Source organism: Cibotium barometz, chromosome 8 (assembly GCF_041138505.1).
Source record: "Cibotium barometz isolate CiBa-2024 chromosome 8, ASM4113850v1, whole genome shotgun sequence".
NCBI classification, from domain to species: domain Eukaryota; kingdom Viridiplantae; phylum Streptophyta; class Polypodiopsida; order Cyatheales; family Cibotiaceae; genus Cibotium; species Cibotium barometz.
The window spans coordinates 11,870,322-11,880,191 of record NC_141053.1 but is presented as its reverse complement, the minus strand read 5'-3'; the positions used below and the strand labels follow the sequence as shown (position 1 = coordinate 11,880,191).

General features: G+C 40.4%; 1 protein-coding gene across 1 annotated transcript; it reads left to right on the top strand.

The window, feature by feature from the left end:
• The first annotated feature begins 1,514 nt into the window (after positions 1 to 1,514).
• Positions 1,515 to 2,118, top strand: LOC147635904 (meiotically up-regulated gene 117 protein-like). Its single transcript, XM_086801044.1, has one exon. The coding sequence runs from the start codon at positions 1,588 to 1,590 to the stop codon at positions 1,972 to 1,974; it is 387 nt and encodes a 128-aa protein (XP_086657170.1). The 5' UTR covers positions 1,515 to 1,587; the 3' UTR covers positions 1,975 to 2,118.
• Positions 2,119 to 9,870: the final 7,752 nt, after the last annotated feature.

Here is a 9,870-nt window from a genome sequence, read left to right as displayed (position 1 = left end):
TGCTTCTTCTTATTCTGTGATATTGGGATATTTTTAACTCTCGGGAATGCTCTTTGGAATGCCTGGATTTTTGTTTCCTAGTATGCTAGACATACAGGAGGGTAGGCAAAGGAGGAGGAAATCATAGGAGGAGGCTCAAGAGGGGGGGGGTAGGAGTCAGTAGTTTGTGAGGACAGGCTAGCCGTTGTGCTCTACGTAGAATCTTACCCCATGCAAAAATAAACATACTTTTTTTTCCCAATGATTTTCCTCTCCAAATTTCCAAATTCCATAAACTTTTATTTGTGCTCTATTAACACCATTTTGAGCAAGCACACTGGCATGCTTATGCCTTCGATGTCATTTACCTAACGTTTTTAAGAGTCTCCCAAGTTTGGCAAGTGTAGCATTCGAGCATGGGCACAGCAACTTGCAAGACACAATGACGGAAGAAAGCAACGATGGAACACCAAGCGCTCAGGCCACGTCGCCAATGCTTGGGATAGCAAAGCATAATTCAAACTTGTTTTAGACTCTAGTAGTAAAAATTGATAATGGGATAATGGATTGGCTTGCCTTTGTTAATGAGCTGATCGATGAGCTAGTCATTGGCGAACCACCACCCAAGTCCCACAATTGTTGTGCGTCCTTCGATGCTTATATCCTTATCCGTGCAGTAATCTACATAAAGGATTCAAGGAGCACTACTAGGTTTGTGTTCTTGCTCTCATAGTGCAGAGTGTAGACAATTAATTATCCATTAAATCCATACCTTAACAAAAACGTAAGAAACTGACCTATCATTGTGCAGAATCTAGACAATGCATTATCCATTATCCATATCTTAACAAGAACTTAAGAAACTGACCTATCAAATGATGGAAGAGTGTAGGTACTATGAATGGTATAAGGGGGTGTGCACACTGCATGCAAGGCTGAGGGGAGTCTGGATTCGAAAACCTGCAAGTAGGAAGGGCCAATTTCCAAAGTGGGTAGGCCGCAAGTTGGAGGGCAAATTATGATAGGCTGATACCCTATAGGCATGCCGCATGAGGAGATCTGCATAAGCCTTAACTTCAATGGCTGGTAAAATTAGTATTTTTGATTAGAAAAACATATAATTTAATCAATCAATTATATATATATACATACATACATACATACATACATATATATATATATATATATACAATATTTTAAGGGATTTTAGGTATAATTTTGTTAAATAACTTTTAAAAATTTAGAAAAACATCTACAGAAATTTGAGGTTGAAGGGTTTTTTGGGAATTGTTGGGGAAAACGTTTTCTTCTGCTGCGAACACTGTCGATGGCGCAACCCCGCCTCAGTACTGCATTAAAAAAAGAGAGAGGGGGGTCAGTGTGGTACTACGTGCAGTAGCTGCATGACTTAATGAGAAAGAGGCAGCGTGCACGCAAGCAGCACAGCGCCAGCTGTGCTGGGTGCACAAGCGAAGCAGCTGGCCACCACCTATAAATAGAGGCTGCAAGGGAAGGGAAATAAGTCGTTCGCTAATTATCTAGCAGTAGTAGTGTCAGTATTAATTAGCTCCCTAGCTAGAGCAGCGCGCGCCTGCTGTTGTCTGCAAGATGGCGCTGCGTTTCAAGCAGCTTGTGGCGGTTGCGTTGATGGCGGCCTGCCTTGTTGCGGCGGAGTGGGGCGCCTCCGCCTATTCCGACAACTGCTCAGGCTCCGCCCTCTGCGGCAGTGTCAGCCAGAACGATTGCATTACAGCCTACAACCGCTTCGACAGTGGCACCACGTACACAGCCTACACGTCCCGCGTGTCCGGCCACTGCACGGCCATCTTTCGATGCCAAGGCAGCTACCCCGCCACGACTGGTGCCGATCTCAAGAACCAGTTTTCCCAGATCTACAACGGAGGCGGCTGTGGTAAGTGCGGCAGCCACGCTTTCAACAACGGAAATTGCGAGGCTACCCTCAATTACTGCGGCAGTTGCACGGACTCTGGTTAAGTTCGTCGTCCAAAGGCTAGCTCTTTGCCGCCGCCGCCGTCGCTGCTGCTGCTCGTCGACGACTCTCTTTATATATGAGACCGTAACACGCGCTTTTTTTTTTTCCCTTCTTCTTCTTTTCAATTAACTCGTGAATATTGCAATGATGTGTGCTCTCTCTCTCTCTCTCTCTCTCTATCTTGTATGTACTTCACATCAATTAGTACAAGTTTTCCCCAGCATTTTATGCAAGAAAGCAAGTGTGTACACCAAGCCATGGCTTTTGATTTCCCTTGGCTGATTGCAATGATGTGTGTTTTTCTCTATCTTGTAGTTTTCCCGACGTTTTTTTTGGCAAGAAAGCAAGTGTGTACCTTAAGCCATGGCTTCTAATTTCCCTTAGGCTGATTGCTAGGCTTGTCATTTTTCGACCTTCGTGGTGGATAGTTCTTGCATTTGTTGGCTATAAAACCCTAGTATTTCCATCGAAGATGAACTTCCAGAGGGTAAACAATCCAAATTGATGGGATGATCTAGAAGTACAAACCCCCATCTCCTCTGACTATGATGAGCCTAATACCAACACCAAGAAGCGCTCTCAGAGCCAACAGATCTGCGACTTCCTTTCCTCACCAATCCAGATTGGAACTCTACTTGTAGGTAATCCTACGCCATGGAAGGACTTGAAAGATTAAACGGAAGGGAGGCTCACAGTAGGGATGGAGGAGTTAAACTCAAAAGATTGGATGGAAGGGAGGCTCAGACGAGGGTTAGGGGACTTACAAGACCTTGAGATGCCCATTAAGCTGGCCCCTAGGTGGAGAGCAAGAAAGAAAAAGAGCCAAAAGGATAACAAACAAGTTGGGATTATATTTTAAGAGTGATGACACTAACTTCTAGCTCCCCCCCATTGACTTTAAGGGGCATCAACAAATGATTGACATCCTGGCACCGGAGTCAGCTTAATCATGAAAGAATGATGGAAACAATGGGGAAATCCACCTATGAAAAACACCCCCCCTTGTTATCAAACTAGCCGCACCGATATTAATTAACCTTGCTACACTCGTCCAAATCCTCCCAAAAATAACCATAGTAACCTCTGGGATTCAATTTGTCTACACCCTCATAGTCATGCGGTTTTCATACAAACACACATCATTTGATTGAAGCTTGGGGTGACTATTCTTGCATATAGCGTGATCTTTTTCTATTGTTCTTTGTATTCTTCAATGACTAATATCAGTTCCTCCACGTGAACTTGCAATGCTGCTTCATCATTCACTTTCTCTACAAATTTCTTTGTGGCTTCCCACACATGTTCCCTTAGCTGATTTGCAGGGATATGGTGCTAAGCCGGTCCACAAGACTCTCTCCTCCCTTAGAATTTTCTAATGGGGGTAATTCTACGATTAGTCTGACTATGCTATTATCAGTAAAGATGCCCTATTTTGAAACAATATGTCCTTAGTAGGATTACACTATCACACATCCAAATTCGACATTTCAGAGATCCTATAAAATCTACATATCTTTAAGACCATCCTAAGACACTTGAGATGCTCCTTCAATGAGTAATTTATGTTGATATTGTCCACAAATACTTCTAGGAGCTTCCTCAGTATTATTTGAATGTACTGCTCATCAACCTTTGGAATTCCCCGAGGGCATTGCTTAGTTCGAATGGCTATATATGCACACAAAAGTGGTCCAAAAAACTATAGACTTCTTTGTCTACTTTACATTCTAGTACATATCTGATGAAAGATAAAATACATTGATCCTTGATAGTGGTTTTATTGACCTTTTTGGTATTAACACAAACTCTTAGCTTGTCGTTCTTTTCAGGGTCAATGCAAACTCTTACCTTTAGACTCTTTTACAAAACAAAAAAAATGATAGATGCCCATTTGGTATGTTCAATTTTGTACAAACATTCCACTAAGATAAAAATACTCTAGCCCCTCCTAGACTTGATCTATATACCTAAGGTTCCTTGGTCACTTTCTTTGTTGGACAGGCCTAGCAATGGGGATGATATACTTGATTACTTGAGGGGGAACTCCTTTCATATCTATGTATATCCATGCAAAGATGTCCTTGAACTCTCTACAAAGATCTACGAGTTCTTTTTCCTTATCTAAGTTGAGGTCATTTCTTATGTAGACAGGTTTAGGATCCTCCCCAAGATCCACAAGATTTACTTCTTTGGTCTTAGCGAAAGATGTTATATGCTTATCATCCAAAATTAGTTTGGCTTGTTCAAATTGAATCAACTGGGCTTGTTCAAATTAAATAAAGCACTCTTCATTTTGGTAAGCCTTGAAGTTTTCGGTTAGCATGGAGGTCATGTTCTTCTTGCTCCTTGAAGTTTTCGGCTAGCATGGAGGTCATGTTCTTCTTGCTCCTTGAGCGTCAATTTATTGTACAGTGTGCATATGAGCATTAGTTGATTTATTTTGTAATGTGCATATGTGCACAAGTTAGATTATTGTATTAGAAGAATTATGTAAACCTTAGAAGGTTTGAGGATAAAGGTTAATTGAGGACCAAGGCTAAAATTGAGGACAAAGCCTAATTAAATGGCAAAGTCCAAATATGGATGTATACTTTATTTTTGGCTTAAAGTCTGCTTTTTGGAATATATAAAAATACCCACGCGAGAAGAAGCCACTCACGTTGGGGGGGGGAAGATTGCACCCAGTCTTGTGTTGCCTTGTGTTGATGGTGATGTATTTCTTTCTCTTGCTCTATGTTTTGATATGTGCTTTTAATTTTTTTAATTTAATTCAAGTAGTTGTTTTGATATTTGATATAATTTTTATGAGTCTTTTGATTATTCTCTTCAAGAAAATTAAAGGTCCGGTTGCAGTGCCAAGGTTTGATTTTTGGCCTTTGTGGCACTTCACAAGAGTTTGATAGGTCCTGTCATCCTAGGGATAGATTCATCTAGATTTGGCTCAAATAGGTTAACTGGAATTGTGATTCCCTTTGTATTTTTCTCCACCCTATGGCTCAAAAAATTCACGTAAGCCTTCCAAGCTTTGTGCAAGAGTCCTTAAGCTTTTGTCTTCTTTATCCTTTGGATTTTTGTGAGCTTCTCCCTATTCTTCAAGTGCAAGTACTCATAGCTTTGATACCACTATCATGGGACCTCATGTACTTCTTGTTGAAGAATTAATTAAACTCACATATACATCAAGAATAAACCATAGACTTAAATCAAATTGACAAGATTGAGCATAGCATAAAATAAAACATAAGATAGAGTAAACATCACCATTAAGACACTGTTGGGTGCCACCTCATACGTGTAGCTCCCACTTCCATGAGATGAGTGTTTTGAGATTTGTATTTAATATGTAGCCCAAGAAGCTAATAATAGTTGTGTGTACAAATTTTGGCTTGCTTTTTCATTTTTACAAAAATAGCTCAAGCACTAGAGCTTATTCACACACTAAGTGTAAATAACAAAAACTCTTCCAACACATGTGCTAATAATATAGCAATGCCATGCACAAGCGTGCATAAATAATATGTACAATCATTTGGCACATGGCCAATAAAATAATAATAATCCGGGATGATATAGACAAGATCCTCCATGTGTGACATGTGCACTGCTTATCACCTATCTCTCACAAACGTAAACACATTAGTTGTTCCAATTAATTGCTACCTCCACAATAATTAATCCCAATATGAAACATTAATAGGAACAAACATAGCACACACTCACCACTTGTTACACTTGATGAGAGTATCATTTTACACATCATCTAGCATGGCGTTTATTATCACTTGTTACACTTCAATTAGCATGGCACATCATTGCATAAACAACTTGTTACACTTTGACTCTATGCAATTGTCTAGCGTAGTCACTTGTTTCACTTTGACCACACACAATTGTCAAGCATGGCAACACTTGTTACAACAACTCAACAGCATACACCCATCAAGCATGGTCTCAAGCTACATACCAATAACACTAGGTAACTAGTATTTAATACGGGGTCACCCACGATGCCAATTCACTTAGATGGCACACTAGCATCCGAGCATCCCCATTTAAGTAAAGGGTGGACATTATGTAACAGTAAACCATAACTGGGGGAAAAAAATAAAAAATAAAAAGCAACAGATAAAAAGTAAAAGAAGTTTAAGAAAAAGAGAGAAAAAGTTAAGGGGAAAAGGGAAAAGATAGGTTAGAAAAACAAATATGGGAAATTTAAAAAAAAAAATCAAAGCTAAAAGTTCTAGAAACCCATTTTAGGGTGTGGGGATCACGTTGGTGCAACCTGTACAACAGCCTCAAAAATTTAAATTTTGTATAGTGAATTCACAAATTGGTGCCTGGGGATCTCAAGAAAGTGCATACCCAAACTTTTCCAAGGTGTCTTGAACTATTTGAAACCTATTTTGGACAAGTTTTCTCAACAAAAGGAAAATTTTAAAGAAATCAATTTTCAAACTTCTTGGATTGTAGTAAGCCCAGATTCTCCATGCACTTACAATCTGGACATGTATTAGAGGCCTATTTAGATGATAGTGTGTTTATTGAGCTAGGTGTATACCAGTCAACACACTAGGCTCTCGACCTTCGATATCAGAACCCAATTTAGCATTGTACAAGGACCTGTAAAAATAGGGGCCTCTGATATTTCATTTGACTTCGAGTCAATGAAAGGATCCCCAATCACCCAAGAAGTGAGAACCCTAACCAAGCTTTACCAACCTGGCTAGCCACCACTCTTTCTGATCACGTAGCTAGCTACCTTAGAGATTAGGTCTCAACTGTTACCTTTGAACCAAACCTTACTACATACCAACTACATGATGGAGGAGTTAAGGTAAAATCTAGAGAGGCACTTGGTGTAGTCTCATCCTTAAGGACGGAGCTTTCATGTTGATATCCCTATCCATGCACCTTCACCAACTGTGACCATTGACCCATGTCCCCCTGCGTAAGTGCCTATGCCTAACTAGCAGAACATTAGAAGAAGTGCAGGAAGTATACGCAATTATTAAGGTTGCTAGAGCCAAAAAACATGAGACTTTGCAATTGGCACGACAACGATTAGTAGCCTTAATAGCTCAGTATACCCAAAGTCAATCCTAAGCCAAGACCACACAAGTAATGCCCGATAGCCTAGATATATGTAATAACATTGCATCTACCTTTGTGCATGTTTTGGACCAACGTTTTCTTACAGAAGACTAGGACTATGATGCGGCGATAGAAACCCTTGTGGATTTAGGCACAGCTCAAATCTACAGTGTTAGTTGGAAAAATATTATTCAATTAGTCTCTACGGACACAACAGAGGAGGAGCACTTGTAGGGCATCTGCGATTACATACATAGGATCATCGAACATGAAAGGATCCAAAGACTTGTGATGCAAGTGGGGATATCCAAAGAAAGAGTGCCCATAATAAGGGAAATGCTAACACTCCATGTGACCTCGATGGATCCTACTTTTATATTATCAGCTGGCTATACCATGGACCCACCCCCATCTTCTATCCCACAAAGCCATGTAGGACTCAAGAGCATTCTAGCACAAGATTTACATTCCTAGATCCTAGAGCTACCCCTAACCAAGACATTGCTAGAACACTACTTGGTTGAGTGGTAAACTAACATATCATAATTACCTTTAAGCCATAGGCCCACAACCATGGTAGAAACCACCCCACTTTCCTCCCTCCAGCTTGGCATATCTACTATGGCCATTTTGAGAGGATCATCAGCTTCACATAAACCATTTGTCACATGTTATTCTAGTGCCCCCATGACACATCCATTTCCTAAAGTCATTCAGTGCGCTACCAACTCTGGTTGTGAGACCGATTGTACTTAATTCCCACATGACTACAGCACCTATTGGGGTACCAATAGGACACACACCTTATGCTACACATTTAGCTCCACCTAGATTTAGACAAACGTATTCTCATGCAGTGCCATGTGTTACACTTGCAGTTGTTGTAGCTGTTGCGCCACCACAGACCTAGTTGCTTTTGCGCACAAGCCCACTACAGACCCAGTTGCTTTTGCGCACAAGCCCTAGTAAGAGCGACAGTTGAGAGCATAGTGTCTGTTATGAGAGATGGGGGGGTCGACATAGCTATTGAAAGGCCATCCAAATAGCCAAGCTAACGGAGAGGTTCACTGTAAATGGTAATCCTATGAGACATCTAGAGGTATTTGATCAAGTGTGTGAGGCCCTAGGAGAACAAAATGAGGTTGCAAAGACTAATTCCTTTAGTTTAATATTAGACGGTAAGGCTGGGTATTGGTACATAACTCTCAAGGTTGAGTGAACTTCACCACTCTTAGGAGATTGTTCTTAAAGCAATTTGTGCATAAAGGAGTCTTAGAGGGTGTAGCTTCACAGCTGCACAAAGTAGAGACAGAAGAAGAGTCGTCGATATGAGATTTCATTAGACAGCTCAAGCATTTGAACTCTCATTGCCTTCTGCATAAACGCTATTCGAATAATCAACTACTTGATAGATTCCATTAGGACATTTTGGAGGTCATTCGTAGGGCCTTTTAGTAGAGAGAGAAAAAGGAGCGCATCCAATCAGGAAGAAGGCAACGTTATGTTGAAAAATAGGTTATTTATTTTTTCTAAATCCAAAAACTCTTCCTTCTCATGTCAAAATGTACTCTACTTACACTTGATAGTCACTTTTCACACCCGAATGCATTAAACACACCTACACTTTTATGGGAAGTGAAACTTCTATTTGAATCCATGTATTAAATACACCTTTTTGCAAAGGAGGGAAAATTCCCCCCCTCTCAAACTTCCTCTTGGCCTTAAACAATATCTCACGCTCTTTTCATTTCCTCTCTACCATTTTCTGAAGCTTCGAGCTTTTGTACTCCATTCCTTCTTGAAAAGATGGGTAGCAAATCTCGTTTTATATCATCCCGATTTCGCCCCACTAATGCCATCATGGATGATTCAATTCCTAGGGCAAGGAGACCAAGATCAAAAGTGTTTTGCTATACTTGTATCCAACTCTCTCAATGCACAAAATCAGTGGACTCAAGTGTTGATCACCAAGGGCACATGGGTCCTTATGCAGTCAAGGAAGAAAAGAAAGACAAGCAACAAGAATACATTTAGGGCGTCATGGAAAGGAAGAGTAAAAGACTTCAAGATAGAGACTGGAAGGACAACCATCAAGGAAGTCTTAGTGCAGCATATATATATGCATAATGAACTTGTGCTTGAGAATCTAGATGACATAAAATTGCCCTCACTAGACAAAACTGTAAGTAAATCTATCGCTTGTCAATCTTTCATTTTCTCATAATGGTCTAATGAACTATGTAAACTATCCACGTCTATGGTTGCAGATGTGTACCCCTCATCATATGAGGAGTGGGAGCCAGTTCAGTGCATCATTAGAATTATGAATGTGGTTTACGCACGCACTGGTCAGCTACAGTATGAGGGAAGGACCAACAAAAGCCTTGTAGATATAGGAATCTTTTTCTATGATCATTTCTACCATCTGCTCAACAAGAAACACAATCGGCCACTTGGAAGAGCTACCTTTGCAAGCTGAGTGGAACTACATGGATTGGTATATCCCAGACCCCTCAGTAATGGAGTCAGCAAAGAGCAAGCTCTTCAAGGATGTGCAACGCTCCCTACGAGGGAGCATTCTAACTCGTGTAGTAAAATTTATTGTTTACTTACCAATTATTGTGTTTGTGGAACTTTTTAGCTTATTTCAGGTGAAGATAGCGAGGACCATGCTTGTTTGCAAAGATTTGGACACATTCCTCTTAGCAAGGCTTCTTTGATAAGGGATGGCTGAGTAAAGTTTTTGACGATATCCAATTTAACATTGCACTGGAGATAGTAGTTGCAAATTTGCGAAGTACATGATT